The sequence below is a fragment of the Puntigrus tetrazona genome, chromosome 7 (assembly GCF_018831695.1).
Source record: "Puntigrus tetrazona isolate hp1 chromosome 7, ASM1883169v1, whole genome shotgun sequence".
NCBI classification, from domain to species: domain Eukaryota; kingdom Metazoa; phylum Chordata; class Actinopteri; order Cypriniformes; family Cyprinidae; genus Puntigrus; species Puntigrus tetrazona.
Genome location: NC_056705.1, coordinates 28,438,968 through 28,459,747, shown reverse-complemented (window position 1 = coordinate 28,459,747; position 20,780 = coordinate 28,438,968). Strand labels below are relative to the sequence as shown.

Sequence of the window (20,780 nt, the reverse complement as noted above, 5' to 3'; positions counted from 1 at the left end):
GTGCTCCTTTACTGGACACAAAGGCTTTTGTGAGAAACACTTGCCTTCATAAAACCATACAGACATAACAAACGCAACACACATCCTATATGACGTATCAGGACTCTAGGGTCATTTCTCAAATAAGGAAGAAAAGGCAACACACACAGATATTTAAATAAGATCAGTTGGACAGTGCAGTCATCATAATTGTATATAGATGTCTATTTCTGTAACAGAATAAAAAAGGGTAAGTGTAATCTTATGACGTTTTTATGTTTGACAGTTTTGAGAAAAATCATAGCCAACTGGACCATCATTGGTTACTACTGAGTGTATATTATGCTGAAACAATGTTCCTCTAATATCAAACAGAAATTTATTTGACAGGGATCATGAAAATAACCGACTTCTATGACATGTCCATGTGTAAATTAGGTTTTTGCATTCATGCCTGAGACAACTAATCCAAGTGCAGACATACCTGAGTGCAAGACAAGACCCAGACAGAAACATCAGAGGTCCATAAATATTGTTGCAAGACTGCTTGAGTACTAGAACAATAAAGTAAACAGTTTTGTGAAACTGCTTCACTTTGAAGAGATTTTCTAAGCCATCCAGAGCAAACAATAGCTTATTCCTTAAAAAGTCTTTCTCGGTTCTCAGTGCTCTTATTTCCTTTCAGAATTCTTGTCCTATTTCCACTGCATATACTTCTTGAGCCCTGACCATATTTGTCTCCTGATCCTTAAAACCTGGCTCATGGTCTCTCATGAGAATTTCGATATAAATACTTGTATTTAGAAACATTCTGATAGTTCCCAGATGCCCCTTTTAAATAATTTCCAAGTGCTTGTTTAAGAGTTCAGCCAGTGGTGTTTCTACTGAAGGAACACAATCAGATAATTCTTGTGATGGTGACGAGTATGATATGCATACATCAGCGATAAAGCTCTATTGTGTATTCAGTCTCAACTACATCTGGCGAGCATTTACATCAATGGCTTGTTTTGGTGCGCCTGGATGCATGTGAATGTGAATAATAAATGTGTGAGAAGATAAACAGCCAAGCTTCCATACAATGGAAAGTTACAGAGAACCAAACCCCCAGAATGATCTCTCACATTTAGAAAACTGAAAGTATCAGCAGTCAGCCCTTCTGAATTATCCATTTAAGTTATACTGTGTGTCGAATAAAAAAAAAGGCAAAAATAATATCTACTCTCACACTCAAGAGTCCATTTTGGATGATCTCTAAGCTATAAAACAATTAGTCAACCTCAGACAGTTTTAGCATCAAAGGAAGCCACAAGGTTTCAAACAAGGGCTCTTTTTAGTCCACAGACCGATTTAGGCTGGCAGCATCCCTCCATTGCATCCTGTTAAGCATGTATCGCTTTCTCGTTCCCTCAGAGCATGAATTTAAATTCATCACTCTGTGTCTAATGTTGTCTGGTGGCCTCATCAGTGGTTATATTCATGTACCTGATGGGATAAAGTCAACAAAGGAAAGCTGAATCCTAAGGAATTTGAGGTCTGCTTTATGTTTTAAGGCCATTGAAACTGACATAAAAAAATGTTAAACGCTACTTCAGAGGAGGTAAAGAACTCATAAACAGACACAATGCTCTTGTTTTAGGGGAGAAAGAGCTCTATCTCTATGTAAACTGCTATGGGTTGTCTCCTAAAAAAGGATGTCACAGAAACAACCTAAAATGGCATAAAAACAAGGCAAAGATGTCCCTCTTTAAATAAGGGTCAGTGAAAAAAAAATCTATTGTAAAAAGTACATGAAAAATTTCCAGAAATGTGATCTTTGTATGAATGTTTCATGCAGTTATTTTACAAATAAATATGATTTAATCACAAATGATGAACCATCAAGTAAAAATAGCAAAAAACTTTGAATACCTTGTAAGTAATCAAAAAATACGTAAGACATATAAGTGTAAAAGTTTGAAAATAAGTAACATAAATATAAAAACTAAGTGCCATGATGCTTAAATTAAGTAATACAATTATTTTTACAATGTTAAATGTTCTTGGAGTGACTCCATTAGAACTGAAAAAAGTTCAAAACATAATGACCCTGAAATACTTCACACAATGACTTTAAACTGTCAAAAATAAAATAAAAACATAATAATTCAATAATAATAATATAATAATACAATAATAACGTAATTTATAATATATATTTATTTCATAAGCATAACATCAGACATTACACCACCTACAGTAAGCTGTTTTTTTATAATATCATTATTATTATTATTATTATTACACCGCTAAAATATAAAAAAGTTCAGAAACATAAACATGTTTATGAAAGAAAATATATATTCGAGTTGAATTTTTAAATAATTTCATAACTTCTATATAAAAAGAAAAAAAAGAATGTATGAAGAAAGAAATATGCCACTAACCCTAAATATATACTATAAATCCATATTCTTCTGATACACTCTTTTATGAAACAAGTACACACACACACACCGGAAAGCTCTGTATATGTTTACATGAATCAGTATGCAGTAGCTGATGACTAAACTTGAGGAATCCACAATTAAATCTCAAACAAACACGTGTGGCATCATACGCTGTTCCCCAAGCGTGTACTAACTAGCCTTGCATTTACATGCGTACATTCATTGTAGTCTCGTACTACAGTCACAATCTCTGAAAATCTACCTCGCATACAGACTCTCACACACACTTCTCACTCTACCTGCAGACCGGGATACGGGCAGTGCGTCTGACAGAAACACACACTCTGCGAGCGAGAGCAATCTCCTCAGACTCTTCAGAAAGGTACAGCCAATCCGACCCGAGCATGAGACAGACAGACAGAAGCGGAGAGGGATAAAGAGCGAGAGAGAGAGGTCTGTCCTCTCCATCTGCCATGTACTCATGTAAATCAGAGTGCAGCCCCGGGGTTGCCAAGAGCAAACTTCACATAAACACTCACTGGGTGACGTAGAGCAGAGGAGGAGGAGTCCGAAAGCGACACAGCAGAGCTTTGAACGTGTTTCCTGTCAGACTGTCACTCATCATCAGCATTACAAACACTCCCACCTCCCTCTGCAGGCTTTCCACTCCTCTTTCCTTCTCCGTGTATTCATAAGTTCTTTCCTGTTGAAACCCTGTCTTCTTCAGAGAAATGAAAACAACAGTCAGGATAAAGGGGAAGTTGAAGAGCACGGTAATGAGGAAAAAGAGAGACGGAGACATCAGGACGGGAAGATATGAAAATAATTCGAGTTGCGAGGGCTGTGAGTTAAATGTCAAACACACCATACTTTCACAAACTAGCTGAGAACATACAAATAAAGCTTGACCTTTCAACTCTGTGCTGACCTCACAGATCTCAGTTTTATCTGATAACACTTTTTCATGATAGGCTTTGAGCCGAAAGTTAGGGTCTTTGTGCTCAGCGCGCTCTAAACTGGGAATACTGTGGGAAACGTTTATAAGCCGGACACTAAACTGAAATTTAAAACCTGGGTAAACATTTCCATTCAGAAATCTGGGAGAGGTAAGATTGATTGTTTGAGTTTTGATTTAATTTTGAATAAAAGAAGAAGAGATAGTTTTTATGAAAGACTTTAATACTCTTTAAGGCTGTGTTTATCAGAAATATAGCAAACACAGTAATGTTGTGAAATATTGAGAATAACTATTTTCTATTTTATAATATGTAAACATATTAATTTATTTCTGTGATTACAAAGCTGAACCAGTCTTTTACTTTTAAGTGTCCTTCAAATGATCCTTCAGAAATCATTCATAAATGCGTATCTGCCGCTCAAGAAAAAGGTTGTGCTGCTTATGGAAACTTTGATGCCTTTTTTTCAGTTTTGAAGAACATAATGTTTAAAAAGAGCAGCATTTAGGCTATATGACCTACAAATTTTTTCTCTACATAAAAAATTCATTAGAGCTGTCAGTTAATTACAGTTTTTAATCAGTTTAATTACATGATGAAATTAAATTTGCATGTAGTTACCAACAAAAGATCATTATTATGTTAAATGAGAACGTATCAAGTAGACAAGAAAATTTGTAGCTCTAGAAAGAAATATTGAATAATTCAGCATTCACATAAACGTTTAAGGAATACAATTTGACAAACATCCTAGTATTTTTCTTTCATATAACAAAAAACATTTATCAAAGTCTTCTTTTTTAATCAAATGAAAGTGTAAAGATGATGTACGGGTCTGGGGGCGGGGCCAGTGCTTTTTAACTCATCACGTTACAGCATTAAACTGATGACTTAACCCTAACACTATGTCAAAACTATATAGTTCTTTGCATGAATGTGGGAACAAAACACTTAGCTAAAAACCTAAACTAATAACATAACTTTATAATAAACCATGCAGTTTGAATGAGCAAGGCGCGTACTATATTTGTTATGCATACTATAAAATTCACCGTAACCTAATTTGTAATCATTTGAATAACATCATTATTTCCACGAGTGGTGTCTGGGTTATGTGTGGGTGAGTGAGTGTATATTTGTGATGTTTGTTTGGTCAGTGGCTGATGGCTCAGCAAATGATCCTATTAGGGTACTTCTGTGCGGCTAGCTGACAGACTGACATATTGAGCACATTAGCCAGGAGCTCCTGGATAGCAGCGATGGTAGCAGCATCCGGACTAGTCTTCATTCAAGCCTGGACACACATTCATCTTCATGAAGCACCCGACAAGCACAAGGTAACAACTATTATAGACAAACATGGCCCTAGATCAAATGGCCCAAGGCCTTATTAGCATGAAGCAGTAAGCCCCTGCTGGTAGACGTCGTCACTACACACAAAAGTAAAGATTAGAAGTAGTGCTGTGAAGCCAGAATCACATACAAAATAAATGTTTTGGGAACATAATATATGTACTGGTGTGTACTGGTGTGTATATTTATTGTGTATATAGAAACACACAAATGTGCATACATGTATTTAAGAAAAAATATGTTAAATATATTTTATATAAAATTAATTATCGGAATAAAAGTATACATGTAAATATTTTCTAAATACAGACTGTAAGTGTGTGTCTTTATATATGCAGAATAAATATACAGAGTTCACGCAACATGTGTTTGGATGCAAATAATTGCGATGAATCATTGCCCAGCACTAGAAGTAAACTTTTGAGTCCCTTAAAGCAGTGGTTCTCAGTTCCAGCCCTGTTGACCCCCTGCTCTGTGTCCTGGGGACCCCCTGCTCTGTGTCCTGGGGACCCCCTGCTCTGTGTCCTGGGGACCCCCTGCTCTGTGTCCTGGGGACCCCCTGAGAACCACTGCCTTAAAGAACTTTTCAGTGAACTGTTCTTAAAAGAACATGGAGAACCTTTTAACAAACTAAATACCTTTCCACTATAAAGTACATTTTTGTGCAAGAGAAAGATTCCTTGGATCTTAAATAGATCCATCATATTTGAGTGTACACCATCTCTCTGGATTGATGTTCGTTCAAAAGTGTACTGATGGACATTTTTACTAGCAACATATAAATCACCAAAAGTTCATTAGTACAGTAGATGTTGACAGTGACAGATATATGGATGATATTTGTCTGTGTTTTCTGCTATGCCAGCAGCTTTTCTCCAGGTATCGCTGACCTGAAATAGCGGCAGTGCCACCAATAGTAGACATATTTTTTCAGGCTGATAAATGTGCGGCTCTGAATAATGCGTTTGGAATGTGGTGTGAGGCTGTGTGCGGTATGTCTTGGATTTGCCATTAATTTACCATCTGCAGGGCTTGGATGTGCTCGAGCTCTCTGGAGATTCTTCCATCTCCATCAGGGATGAAAATCCAGTCCAGATGTCTTCATCACTTATACCATCCATCCACAGTCATACTGTTTTCACAACATCAGGACTGCCAAAAGAGCTTTCATCACTAAAGAAGGCTGCTGAACATAAACCCTTTTTTGGCTGATTTTAGGGAGGACTGTGTAAGATTCAGAAACTATTCATCCTCAGTGACGTCCTTCAATAAGAAAACAGCAACATTTCATTTTGATTTGTGTTTATATATGAGATCTAATAAATCACTGGCAGGAACACACCATGAAAATTTTCTGACTCTCATTCTTCCTAAAAAAAAAAAAAAAAAAAGTGATGACTGTCTCAGTGGTTTTCCACACACATGAGAATGTTCGTATCCGGCCGTTAAAAGAGAAATGCCCCTTAGTTTCATCTGTTTGACCTCTCACCCTGACATCAAGGATGCTCTCTTCCTGTTTTGGTAACATAGGTGAATATGATCATATGACCCTGATACAGGATGGACAGGAACGGGAACAGACCTGTCCCAAAAGAGCAGACAGAAGTGAAATCCAGTGTGTGCAGGTTTGGTGCAGATGCTCGGATGATTCAGGAAGAGTGACACATACTAAATTTATACTTTCCCATGATGTCTACAAAAAATCTGATTCATTTGAACTTGCTCTCTCATCACTTAATACTGGTCAGTCAATGCATTATTAAGCTATCGGTAATAATATCAGTTTTTAGTGTAATTAGTGGAAGCTGGCTATAATTTAAAGCTATAGACTGCACTGCCCACTACAGGTCAACGTTGGCAAGTTCCGCAAGACATAAACCACAAAAAATAAATCTCATTCACATTATTCGAAGTTTCTCGTGTTAAAAATTAAATATATATATAAACATATATAATAAAAACAAATGCACCTCGAGCACAATAAAACCGGATTTTTTTAAAATCCTGAATCATGACATTCACCTGCTCTGCTTGCTACCCTCATACATTTCTCAGTACGGATCATGTCCTCTGCAGAGTCAAAGCTCTGTCTAGACATGCTGAGCTGGAAAAGGTAACGATGGCTAGCGTTCACGTTGCAGTACAGTCACAGACAGGGGAAATGATCCATGTTTAAGCGCTCCGATTGCTGCTGGTACGGTGTTTATTTTCTCTTGCAATGAGAAACTGCATATCAGCAGATAGTGGAGACGGGAAGAAAGAAAACAGAGAGAACAGTGAATATCTGGAGTAGTGCTCAGGCTCCACATAACAATATTATACGTTACTGCCTTATTCAACTTGACTATAATGAGCGGTGATGCAATTGTATCTATATAAATATAGAACATCTCAGTCAATCAGAAACAATTGTAGCAGAATGTTGTTTAATTTGCATTAAAATGAAAGAACCCATTTTAGCAGCAGGTTTAGATGCGTTAAATGAGAACGCCTTACTTAGGACAACTTTGATTCATAGTTTGTAACACAAAGTGACACATAAAAATAAAAGATTCACTTGGCTTCGATCGGTCGTGTCACACAGTAAATCAGGTGTGGGTGCTCGCCATTACATGAGGACAGATTGCATAACATGAGTCATAACTGGTCTTATTTCCTTTCTCTTTTATCCTTTCAACCCTCTTATCTTTTCTTTGCTTTATTATAACATCAAGCCCGTTCTTCAAAAGATCCCTAGAGGTCATGGAGAGGAAATGCCATTTACAAAAACATTCAGCGAAGATGCCATGCTTCTCTAAACAGGACATTCCCCACCCATCGGCGCAGCTCTCTTCCGCTGTGCTCCATCATGCTGAAGAAACCACCAGTGACTGACATCCACAGTAAATAATACCCCTGAGTATGGCGGCGCTAGTGTTTTCTCCCCAAACAGTAAATACCAGAAAGTACCACAACATATTCCTAAACACCTGTTTGTCGCTGTGAACTGTGAATTTTACCTCGAGGTAATCACATGCAACAACAAAAATTAAATTTGAGGTAATTCGATCTAACATTTAGACCAATTTTACTCAGTTTGCAGAAAAAGCATCTAGTAAACAACAAGCAAATGGAACCAAATATATCTTTTCATCATGTAACAGATTTATTTATGTCATGTGGATGACCAGCCCTTCCAAACAAGAAGAAGTAAGAATCAATCTCACCATACAAGCATCGCGTTTTGGGACAGACATCATAACTATTATTGCTAAAGGCTGCAATCAGTGTATAGTCTGGATCGGCACCCTCTCCTTTTTATTGATCAGGCAATCGATCAGCTATGGCGGTTTACACACTAGTTTTCTCTATCAGCTTCCAGTGATGTAATACCAATGGTTAGATACTGCACACCATTTATGCTCGAGTTTACCTCTTGACCCCTGGTCCCACACATTCTAGTTTCAGTTGACTTTCATTATTGCTTATCTCCGCTGGTCAAGTAAATTCAATCCCAGCTATCCAATTTACTTCAATCGGGTTTTTTCAACAAAACGGTTCTCTTTTAACTTGCAGATGGTGACACATTTCAAGAACTGCATATTAGCCGCTTTAAAAAAAGAAGACTGAAATTTCTTTGAGGTTTAAAATGATGCGCATAACGATCTATAAATGCACTGGTAAAAAGAAAACCCTGTTTGCATGTTTGGTATGTTATGATCTAAATAGCTCTCATGGGGATATGAGGTTTTAAAGTCTTCCTGGCAACTTTTGACTTGTGTGTGATGCAATTCAAACATCTTAGACCACGCTCTTCGAATTCCAAATCACAGAGAAGATTTAAGCTGTAATTCTCTAATGAAGGCGAGACTTTTGAACACTCACATTCCACAGAACGGCCTTTCCACAAATCCCCCAGATAATACAGTAGTATTATTTCCAATTAAAATCATTGTTAAGGCTACTGGTGTCCTTCAGGAGACCTCACATCACTTAGTGGGCATAGCTTTCGATAGGCTTGACCATAAAATGTATCAGGAAGGGGAGAGGAAAAGGAAGTTTTTATAATGTCAAACCTCCTTTGTTCTTAGATGCTCATCAATCATACGGTGAAAACCTTTCAACTTGAGTCATGTGATTGCTCACTGAGGAAACTGGTAGCAAGCTTTGAAGTATGAAGTTAAGATGTAGCGGAAGTCTTGCGTATTGTGATTTACATCTGGGTTTCAAATTAGAAAAATGCATAATAACAACGACAACAAGTAGATCAGGCAAAATTCGGGGAGATCTGAATGCGAGTTTGCAGTCAGTTGTAATAACAGGCATTTAGAAAAAAAATTAAGGTGAGTTTTGATTCCATGCTGACTTCCAACTGCAGTTTTCAAGCTGTTGGTTACTAAGAGAGGAAAAATGAGCTGTGCAAAAGAGAGTGCTGATGAGTTCATTCAAAGTTATGTCGTGATGCAGTTCACTGCAGTGCTTTCCGCAGTGTGTTACATGACTACAATGTGAAAACAAACTACAACATGAACTGTATCTAGACTGAAAAATGCAAAATCCAGTAAAATAAATAAATCAATTCCACTCACATTTATACGTGAGTTTGACTTCCAAAGTCAGCATTAGCATTAAAATGAATCATGACCTGCCACTCCGAATTTTCATGATCATAAATGTTAAAATTAATTCCTTGACCGCTGAATAGATCTTTTGTGAAGGGGATAAATGCTGACTGTTGCTTAGAACTTTGTGGCATCCTCTTCTTCAAGCATGCAAAAATGCCACCATCTCAGTTATCAGTCTGATGAATATTTCACTGAAGAAAACCACTGAATCCATCAGAGCAGTTGCTGAATCAACATATAATTGAACTGCAAGTTCTGTTTCCGTGCATCATTACATTAGACTGCAAAGCTGTGACACCAGAGTCCTGTTTCATAAAACGAGATTACCAAATAAGCCTGGCTTATTGTAGTTAGTCTGACTTATTTTGAACCAAATCAACTGGCAATAAGTCAGAGTAACTGAAATAAACCTGGCTTATTTGTTTTATGAAACAGGCTCCATGCAATGAAAGAGTTTTGTCTGTATCACCCTTGTGTCTTTGTTAATATGTATCTTTTTTGTTGACCTACCATAAGGCTTATGATAATGAAATGAAATTGATAAGCATGCAAACCCAATGTAATAAAATAAGGAAAACAAAAAATAAGAGAACAAAAAATTTTTTTCCTTCATATTTCACTAAAACTTTCTAAAGTTTGGGTAAATGTAATGTTAAATTCCACCTGTCAGGTGTGTCCTAAAAAGTTTGTACAACTCTTGCATTAAGACATAGCACATCATCTTTCATCAATGGACCTGTGAAACTAAACCTCCAAATGTAACCCAGGCAGAAGTTTGGCTGCTTAATGCAAGAAATCTCGAGTTTGCATGGTGTTGTGTTTTCATTCTACTTTCATTGGTTCAAACTATAAATCAGGACACATGGAGACAATCTAATCCTCATCTGCCTGCCTCCAATCCTTCCAACACCCCAATGCAGAGTTTTCCAATGTTCCAGCACATATTTTGCATTTTTTTCCCACACAGCCTCTTGGCAAAAAGAGTTTTCCAGCGTTACCATACCATGGCTTTAAGTATGTTTGACCATATGCATTAATTACACTTGACACATCTATAAAACATTATTTGGAGATGAGAAGGCCCTCATTGATCAAGTACTGACATTGGCGATAGATCTGTTTACCTTGACTAACACTGCAGGAATGCGCAGCACCAGAAAATGACTCTAATCATTATCCAGAAGCTCTTAAGTATGTGAAAGCTGGTGGCCCTGTTTTGTCTCCTCTGAGAATAGACCCTTGCGTGTTTTACCTTTGCTAATGATACTAAAAGCTCTTTACAATTCAGTGCCACAACGTCAGTTTCAAAAAGCACGTCGTGAGAAACGCTGCGCATATGTTAGCGCAGATGTGTACAGAAATGCACCTGTCCTATTTTTGCTAACGAACACTGATGGTTATCTGGTAACAGCTGACAGCGAGATGAAATAGAAGGGGGACCCCTTCCCCCACACTCACAGCATATGGTCTTCATTATATTGCACACTGTCCAAGATGTTGGCCAATCCATCAATTCTTTGTTCTTTTCCACTGCACACTGTTCTGAAGCATGAAAGCAACTTCCTAATCTATTTCTACTTAGGCTATTACCAACAAGAGCAACAAAATGATCGGATCAGCTGACGCGAGTCCTGAGATTTCAGTATGTCTGTACTCTAAATTGGCTCATTAGCTCATGTGACGTCCAATGAGTTTAATGAAATTTACGCTCTTCGGATTGGCTTGACGCAACAAGTGAGGAACCTATTAAATGAACCTTTAGAAACAAAGCCTTCATTCTGAATTGATCAGACTCCTGAAACTTTACTACATGTCATTTAGAAGAAAAGGTTTGTGCGAATTGCAGGGACAGATCTTGTGGAGCACTTTGGGGTCAAATGTCCAACCACCATCATCATTAGCAGCGCACATGGGCTACTTTGCTACAAACATCTTATACATACTTCTTTTGTAAGATTTTAAGATCCTTTAGCTCAAACTCGTACAGCAAAAAAAGCACAACAAGAAGTAGATATTAGTTTTATAGCAGTTTTCACAACTTTGTCCTGGATCAAAGTGCAGAAGTATACAGCCTACTTTATAGCATGTTCACCAATGCTGCTGACCCCAAAACAAGTGATATTAATGCTGGTTTATGCTGATTAATGATTAATATTTACCATATTTTTAGAAAAAACAATGAAAGAGAAATAAATATTTCAGTGGCGCCACACTTATGTAGGTTGCTCACGATGTAGGTCGAGAACATGTGTTGTTGAATCTGAGTCTTAGCAGAAAAATATGAGACAGCATCAGAGTCAGCTTCAGTATACAATACTTTTTAAACGTAAAAATTCTTTGAAGGGTATCACGGCTTGAGTTAAAACCCATACACATTTGCATATAACTGTAGGTAATTCCCCATACTCACCACATAGTAGAACTGCATGTCCTGGCGAACAGGGTCCTCAGGCTGCATGATTATAGATGAGGTTTTATCCGATCCCATGTAGAACAAAACCATAACACTTCCTGGGTAGACACTCAGATCAGGTGAAAACAGAGAAAAACAACAAAGCAGATCCCACTTGTTTTCATCAGTCAGACTCTGGATGGAGGGAGTCAGTCCATCTGTGGAGCAGCTCCTGTTTCTGGGCCGTTTGTAAGAGGTTCAGTGTCAGTGCTTCCTCTGCGTCTGTGTATCTGAGAAGTGATAGCAGCTCTTCCTGTGAAAGGGTGCTCTCCGTGTGTGCCTGTGTGCACTTCAGCTGATAAAACGCGAGTCCCTACACGCAGCTCAGTGCAGCCTCTGCTGTGCTCCTCGCCTGTCAACAACAGGAAATGTGCCACTAGCAGCTCAGGGTTTGACAAGCACACCAGCCTTCACTCTGATGCAGCACCAGGAAGCACTGGGAATGCTTTAGTTAAGGCTGGGATCAGGTCTCACTTATCCTCCCATTCCCACCTCCTTAACTGCGCATGCCATAAAACAAAGGTCTGAAGGTTCAAGTCGGTGCAAGTATGACTAGCTTTTATCTTGGCAGCAATTGCAGCATGATAACTGGACTTTGCTCCATGACTTTTTTGATCTGACTAAAATAAGACGAGCACTATGCTAACATTTTTAAATTGTTGATGGCAAGCATATGATTCAAAAATTCAAACTGACAAACATTCAAATTCCTGGAATTGTCAAATAAGTTGCCAGATTCGTGATCAAAGCCTTGTGTTAATGCATGTTCATAAATGGCCTACAAATATTTTTTTTCTCTGTACAGACCAGCCATATTCAATAAAGATTAAAAAAATAATAATAAATAAAATGTCAATGCTTTCTTAAAGTCTTATAATTATATTTGAAATATGCTTTCATCAACTAATCATTTATTTTAGCCAATTTCACAACTTTGTTTTAATAATCTTTAACATGTCACTGGTTAATGCTACTGTTTGGGGTCAGTAATATTTCTGTAAGGATGCAATAAATTGACAAATGTGACATTAAGGACTTTTACATTAATATATAAGAAGTCAATTTCAAATAATGTATAAAAAAATATGTTTACACAAAAATTTCAACATTGATAATAAATAAGAAGAAATATTTCAGCATATTAGATTGATTCTGGACTTCTTATGTGACACTGAAAACTGGATGTTACCCCAAAAACATCCAATTTTATATATAAATTTTTTTTATAGTTTCAATATATCTATATATTCAATATAATCAATCTTTTGGAGCTTTTTTCAAACACCTTAGATCACATCTTAGAAAACCCCAACTTCTGAACGGTAGAATTACCGTAGTACTATTAGCCTGCTACTCAAAATAAAAATGAATAACTAAATAGTTCAAAGTGCCTAGGTGACCTTTTGGTATTGCACACGGTGGCCTTGTGGATCAGAAACATGTTCCAGTACGCGAAGACAAACAGGTGTTTATAAAAACACTGCGGCGGTTGTGGTTGCTGTTCAGGTGAACGCTTGCACACGTTTGATAAACAGCAGAAATCAAGGGTAAAAATTAACCCACAAGGGGGCAACATTGTTCAAGATTCTCCTAATGGAAGAGATTACGTGAGTTTGTTGTGCAATTACTAATGTTTTGCGTGGTCTCAGTTTGATGAAGGAAACTAAGATCTCAATACTTCGGAGAAGACTCAGATTTGGATTTTGAATATGCCAAAAAAGGAATGTGTATTTTGTAAACTAAAGCAGAAAAAACAACACCACAACTGCAAAGGACTGTTATGCAAGAAAAATAATTTATTTTAATGATATACCTTTTACCACATAGGCAAGACATACTTCAGCTGATTAGAGATCTCACAGAAACCGTCATTTCTGCTGGAGGGTGAGGTCTATAATATGCACATTTTAAAATATGTCTTTCCAAGGAAAAAAATAACAAAAATATAATTCTCATTATTATCTTGCCATCTCACCCTGTCTTTCTTTTATTCCCAATGAACGAGGGCAATCTGAACATTTTAAAGCTTTTTCCATCCTGGCAATCTGTCAAAGGACCTTTGTGCCGGACTACTAAACTCAGTCTTATCATGCATGTAAAATGCGACAAAATCTGTAGTCTTGCGTGTAATGCAGGAAGTTGTCAGCTTGTGATGTCAAGAATTGATTAAAAGTTGATGGTTACGCTTGACAGCAGCCAGATGGTTGTTAACAAACTTGTTCCGGACTCCCTTTTTTCTCCTTTAGTTGGCACATTTGACTCTCTTCTGTATACCGAAATAAGATTCAGAATGAATCCCTGTCGGCTATGTGAGGAAAGAAAAAATGGCTTTGAGTGAAGCCAGTGAACCTCTACAGAGGAATTGTTTTTTGGGTCACTTTGTCAAACACTTCTAATGTGATAATAATATAAATGTCTCTTCAATGGATACTTGTCTCCCCTCTCTGGGATTTACATTATTGATGCACAAGGCTTCTAACAGTCCACTAAGGTACATTTCTCGAGTTCCATTTGTTTTGCCTATATAACACCATCTCTTTCTCCTCTGTCCTGCCTCTTCTTTTACTTGTACCTGTGAGAGTACTGTTGACATTGATAGGGTTAAGCACAGAGTACACAAGAGTAGTGATAAATATTATAGTAGTAAATCCTAAAAAGAGTAAAAGAAACTCTGCATACTTCTACGGAAGTGCAATACCAAGGCATTTAAAAACACAGAGGCTTCACGCCAGAGTACAAGGCAAATAAACACTGGTTGTCAGACTTTTTTTTTCATTCACTAAATATTTAAAACAAGTGTCACACACTATTTTAATGTGGTGGTATTCTGTCTCTTTTTTCACGTTATGCTTTTCATATTGTCGGAATACCTGAACGACTAGTCTGAGAAGATGAACATCAAGACAAGATCCATCTCGATCTTGTTCCAGACTTAGAACTGATTTTTGCCAAGCACTTCCTCTCCTGGACTGCTGAGGGCGCTCCAGCTCAATAGCACCAGGTTTCTGTTCATTGTCCGATTGGGAGCCAGAAGAACAGTCACATGAGGAAGGGGAGCTTCATAAGGAATGGTAAGAAGAAGCAGTCTCTGAAGTCTAAATCTGTAGACCCTCTATCTGCAGTAGTCTCCAAAATTCCCGTAATGTAGGATGACAGTCGGTTTACCACAGGTGACCTGCTCAAGTCCTTGAGTGAATTACCACATTTGATCAAAGTCTACAAAGTCTTTGTGCATTCAAATGTCGATCTACAATCCGGGCTTGCAGTTTCATGGATGGCGACCAATAAAAAATGACTTTACTATTATGTTCTTTTTGGTCAAAAATCTAATCTAAACATAACACTGTTGAGCTCTGCCTCACCCTTTCCTAACATTCAAAAGCATTCATCACCAGTGCTGACAGAAGGGCAAATCTGATTCATCTTTGATGCATAGTCTGAAATGGACATAAAGTGAGAAATTTTGCACTTGGATTTGAATGTCTATGTCTTGAGAGATGATCTGGAATTTTATTTAAAAAATCCTGTTTTTTGAGGAAACATTTTTTAAAGAGATATGAATACAGTCATCTGTTTACCATCCATAGGCCTCTGTAAATCTTCCGCTTGATAGTTTGAGATTATACACTTGGACCAGTAGCTATGATGGGTTTCCTGAGTTGCAAAGAAACCACTGACAGATTTAACACAATGGACAACCAGAACCAAACCAATGACCTTCTGGAAGCACTTACTGGACCCCCTATGGAGCATCACTTTCTGTGCTATTCCCTCATGTACCATCCAGAAATTTTCTTTTGAAAGGTATGTTTTGTCTATGATTTGATTTGTTGTACGTTGTGCACAAGCATAACTATACACTGTCTGTTTACACCTTTGGCAGTGTGGGAAGATCTCTAGATGTGGGTTAAGATGTATTGCATTATGATGGTTCAGTATGATCACTTAATCCCCTGTGTGCTGTGAACTTATAAAATAATAGGCAGTTTCCCAAGAATAGTTATAGACAGATTTGTGTCTTTGATCAAGCAGTTACATTTTCTTATATATATATCGTATACATAGTTTTTGTTTTTTTTACAGATTAAATAAACTCAAGAAGACATTTATATGGCCTTTCATATTTTGTTGAAAAAATAAAACAAGAAGGAAACAATGGAAAATAACAAATATAGCTTTTTGTCTTGTAAACTAGTTCCTGTACTGGTGAAAGTGCTTCATTTTAAGGGGTACCAGACCTTGCTTACAAACTTTGTGGAATGTTTCCGACTTGTGTCATACACTCCTCTCTCTGTGCGAGTTTGTGCGGTCTATTAAAACACAATTATCCTACTAAGACACTTTCTAGTCCACCACTGAAGTGGGCAGAGTAGGCTTTGGCCACAAATATAGGCTGGGATCCTAAAAGAGTGAACAGTCTGAAAATATTTCTTGAGTAGATATTTTGTCAGTTTCCATTCAAGAGTTTCTTCATCGCATTCAAATTTCCAGAATAGCAGATTTCTATGCCAGAATTTTGTATCAGTGGTGGGCTCAGTTTCCTTTAATACCGACTATACTTCACAAAAATCTTACATCATCAGAGTGAGATCCCCTTGTCTGAAAGCAACAACTCAAACCCACTTAATTTCCTTCAGCATGAGGTCTTTGTAAATTAAACCATTTAGATGGGCAGTGGAGTGTAACGGAAAACCAGCCACATTGGTATTCAGCATGTGGTTCTCTACAAGTGGAATCACTGGTCCTGTGGAGCTGGTTTTGGTGTGTTTGTTGCACTCCCATCTGGTTGTGACTGAGAAAACTCTGTGACTCGTCGTGCCAAGGGGTTTGTGCTCTTTAGCAACTCCATGGCAGAAACTCTGGTCCCACTGCTGGCTTTGCTGCTTCTCTTCTGGAGAAGAGCCATAAAGTTCTCATTTCGTGAGCTTGACCTAGGAGTGGTCGCGAGGCCCAGAGTTCGGAGGTCTGTGCTACTGCTTTTCACAGGTGAGACCAGACACTGCCTGCTTCCAAAAGAATCCGTTGGTTCTTTGCGACCAAGAACTTTCCTCTTAGATCTAAAAAAAGACAAAACAATGCAAATGTTTGGTAATTGTTTATACCAGGGTTCCTTAAATCCGGATTTGGAGGGCCAATGCCCCACAGATTTTAGCACCAATCCTAATTAAAGACACCTTGAGAGTTGCTGATATTAAATAAGCCACAGATGGCTGGCTAATCAGTTCATTTCCTATTTATTTTACCTTAAGATCTACAGTTATTTGTAACCCTGGACCACAAAGCCAGGTTTAAGTCATTGGGGTATACTTATAGCAATTGCCAAAAATACATTGTATGGGTCACAAATAACAATTTTTATTTTATGCCGAAAATCGTAAGGATATTAAGTAAAGGTCATGTTCCATGAAGATAATATGCATTGTTAAGAACTTAATTTGGCCAACTTTAAAGGTGATTTTCTCTGCCAGATATTATTTCATCATAACAAACCGTACATCAATGGAAAGCTTATTTATTCAGCTTTCAGATGATATTTAAAATGACACTTATGTAGTTTTGGGTCTCATTTAATCAATAACTATATTAAATATGCATTTTTTGACAAAGAAAGATTATGTAAAATAGAAGGCATAACAGACAGATTATTTTATAGTTCTTTCAGTTAGAGAGAAATAGATGAATACATTTGTATGATTGTTAAAGCACAAATTTTACCTGTGTATGATGGTAAAGAGGTCCTCAGTGGTGTGAGTTGTGGGTGTGTGGACAAAAACATCATCATCTGTTTCCTCTGTAATATGTAGTTCAGTCTTGTCAACTGCAGAGTTGTTCTCTTCCAGTATTCCTGTTTCTGCATACATTTCTGTGAAGCAGCATAGAAGAATATAAAAAAAACCTCAAACTGATTGTCTACAAAGATTTTAGTTTAACTGAAAATGTACACAAATGTCTAACCTGTTACAGTCTCTGATGGAGGTGCCTCTCTTTCCGTAACTTGATGAGAATCTGAATATTTTGAACTATCCTCTTCAGCGACATCATTTTCTTGATTTCCAAAGGTCTCATAACCTTTATAATTTCCATGATCCCCTGCAAGATCATCTTGATCTTCATCTTTAAGCAATTCACCCTCAATGTCAGATGCTGATGGACCTGTAGGTGACTGGGAGATGCTGTCAGAGAGTAGAGTTTGCCTTTCTGCCCCGCCATTGGTCTGGATGCTTGGAGAGGGCAGAAGAAGCACATTGGGTTTTTTCGGCACCGGCGGAGGTACCTTGGGCTTTCTTTTGTCTAATTCCGCCAAACAAGATATCGTCATTCTACTTGGCAGAGTCTTACTTTTGTCCTCTCTCTCTGGGCTACTTGGGGATGGAAGATCTTCTTCAATAGGAATGCCATGCTCCAGATCAAACTCAGGGAGAGGAGGTACATGGCTGTGGGGTGGCTCTTGTGAGGCTATTGCAGATGTGCTGAGTGATGACTGAGCTGGTCTCTTAGGTTTGGGCTTCCTTACAACCATATAGATGTTACCCAAAGGCATGGGTCGGTCCACAGGGGAAGATGGAGGGGATTCAGGTGCCAGAGGGGAGGATGAGGGCGATTTAAGCATCAAATTCATGGGTCGTTTAGGTAGAGGTGGCTTCATTGCAACTGGTGGCTTTGACTGTTTTGTGTTTGAGGGAGTAATGGGAGGGCTGATATCTCGACTTTGCTCTTCCTCTATAATGTCAGAAGAGCCATCAGGACTGTCCTCCAGTTCTGAACGGCTAACTGAACGAAGTCGGATGTTTCGCAGGTCTGTTGTTGTAACCACAGGCAGTGAAGACTGACTAGGGCTCAGTTTGCCTGGTTTGTTGGCTGTAGATGTGTCAGAGTGGCGTCGGCTGGCTTTTGGCTTGGGTTTCACAGAGGACAGATCCAGTTGAGAGTTTGAAGGTAGTTCAAATGAAAGACGTGAACGTGTTTTATCTTTTGCAGAAGCTGGGAGGGAAGATTTACGTTCTGGAATCTTTGGGCGCATCTTGCAGCCAACTGGAGAAGGTCCAGTGATGAGGGTGTTTGATATAGTTGGGGTTGGAGTTTCAGACTGGCTTGAGTAGCCACTGGATGGGGACATGAGACATGGGGGCTTGAAGGGGGATACCTTGGTCTCAGCCTCAATTGAGAGCAGGGATGGAGAAGTGGCTCGTGAGGTTGAGGGTGAATTTAGGGATTCTGAGCTCCCTCGTACCTTCATGCACTCAATCACTGTGGTACCAGTGGCTGTGCTTGAACCCGACAATGAGCGGTAGGGATCATTGTTGGACTTCCACTCATTGAGCTGCCAGTGAGGAGGAAACCCAAGCTCTGTATCCCTGTCAGCAGGCTGAGAAATATCAGAAGATGTATCCAAGCTACTGTGGGCCTGATCTGTGTCGTCCTCAGGCTTGACAATTAGGAATTCTGGCTGGAATGAATCTTGAATATGGTGATCCCGAGGGATAAAGAGACTTTTGGGTCTTCCATCTCTGAAGTGCCCTTCACTGTGGTAGGAGCCCATTCCTCCAATCTCTGATAGGTTCTTCATCAGGGATACACTACGTACTGGAGGTGGTGGCTTTTTCTTTGATTTCTTTAGTGAGATACTTCGCGAGCGTGACCTCAGTCGACCATCTGGAAGAAAGTCTGAACCTGTGGTCACCGAAACGTTATCAGTGCTCGTGCTGTCTTCTGAGCTGTTGCTTGGATATAACAGGGCATAACTCTCACCCTCTGGAACAACAGGGACAGCTTCACCTGGAGAACATATATTATCTGCTGAACAAAATGATCCAGAGTCTGTTGGTGTTGAAAGTGAACGCTCACGGAACCTGAAGATATTGGACCGTGCTGATCTCTTCTCCTGCTCACTTTTGTTATTTACTGTGCATGCTGCCCCCTCAGTGTCATTCCGTTTCCCTACAGGAATGCCACCCCCCTGTGTTGACACTGTATACACCCGGTGTCCACATGGTTCTGAGATGGAGGTGAAAGAGCTGGAATGTGACCCTGAGCTCATGGAGAGGCCTGAACTGGTCTGGGATGGACACATTAGACTACCTCCATCACCTCCAGGTGTTAGCATTCCAGTTTTAGATATTGGTTGCTTGGAAGCAGGGCTGGTAACCAAAGCATAGTTGTAAGAGTCATTCCAGGAAGGAGAAAAAGTAGAACCTTTTGGGCCATTCCAGGAGGGGCTTGGGCACATCAGAGTGGCATGATCCATCATGCCTGATGGGGTCTTTGGGGATGGAGGAACACTGTACTCCAAGTCACTCTGGGTCTTCCGAAGGGGAATATGCTGTTGGCCTGTGTTCTCGGTGGTTGGCTCCAAAGATCTGGGTTGAGAGGATCCAGGGGAACAGGCACCTTGTATTAGATCAACAGCAAGAATTTTGCTGTCACCTAAAGACAAAATAGTTTTTAAAAAAAGAGTTTAAAACAGAAGTTTGTCATTTATACTTGGATGCATTTTTGTAAAGATTCTAAAAAATATTCAAAACATTAACTAAAACATGTTTGTCAAAGCCTATGTGGCTCTAACAAACGTTAGAATTTAGATTTACAGATTTTTCTAGGTTGAAGTCATTGGTCAGTGCCCATTGTCCTTTTCCTGTTTATTTCCTTTTGCACTCTGTGACCCTGTCAGTAACTTGCCTAACTTCCTGTTAGTCACCTTGGCAGTGCAGCGTGACATCAGGGCCTGCAACCACACTCCTCGGGCGGCGAACGGTCTTTGGGTTGACCGCTGAATCAGTTCTAAAGGCGGCCCGCAGTTCGCTGCGCTGTGCGGAGTGCTTATCAAAGCACTGGCCTGAGGCAAGATATGAGATACCAGCTGTCAGGCTAACTGACAGTCTTAAGTCAGATAAATTGTTAACTTAAAATGTTTGTATAAAAGGTATATTCTTAAATACATGTTAGGATTAGGCTCAAAAACATTATCTATGACTGCCTATTCAGACTTGAGTAAAGGCAATGACAAGCA

General features: G+C 38.8%; 2 protein-coding genes across 9 annotated transcripts in view; both read right to left on the bottom strand.

Moving 5' to 3' along the window:
• arhgap36 (Rho GTPase activating protein 36) overlaps positions 1–12,213 on the bottom strand; it is a 33,193-nt gene extending 20,980 nt beyond the window's left edge. The window contains exon 1 of one of the 2 annotated variants that reach the window (XM_043243389.1): positions 11,732–12,213. In XM_043243389.1, the coding sequence (XP_043099324.1) occupies positions 11,732–11,824 (93 nt within the window). In that variant the 5' untranslated portion in view covers positions 11,825–12,213. Of the gene's footprint in view, positions 1–2,707; positions 2,863–11,731 lie in introns of those variants that run through there. The other variant, XM_043243390.1, reaches the window with a different exon arrangement.
• A 1,333-nt stretch (positions 12,214–13,546) lies between these two features.
• The window catches only part of nhsl2 (NHS-like 2), a 63,352-nt gene continuing 56,118 nt past the window's right edge, over positions 13,547–20,780 (bottom strand). For 5 of the 7 annotated variants that reach the window (XM_043244443.1, XM_043244437.1, XM_043244439.1 and 2 more), the window contains 4 exons: positions 20,469–20,606; positions 17,729–20,197; positions 17,489–17,636; positions 13,547–16,830 (listed from right to left, as the gene is read on the bottom strand). In XM_043244443.1, coding sequence (XP_043100378.1) covers positions 16,509–16,830; positions 17,489–17,636; positions 17,729–20,197; positions 20,469–20,606 — 3,077 coding nt within the window. In that variant the 3' untranslated portion in view covers positions 13,547–16,508. The remainder of the gene's footprint in view (positions 16,831–17,488; positions 17,637–17,728; positions 20,198–20,468; positions 20,607–20,780) is intronic. The other 2 variants (XM_043244444.1, XM_043244438.1) reach the window with 1 other exon arrangement.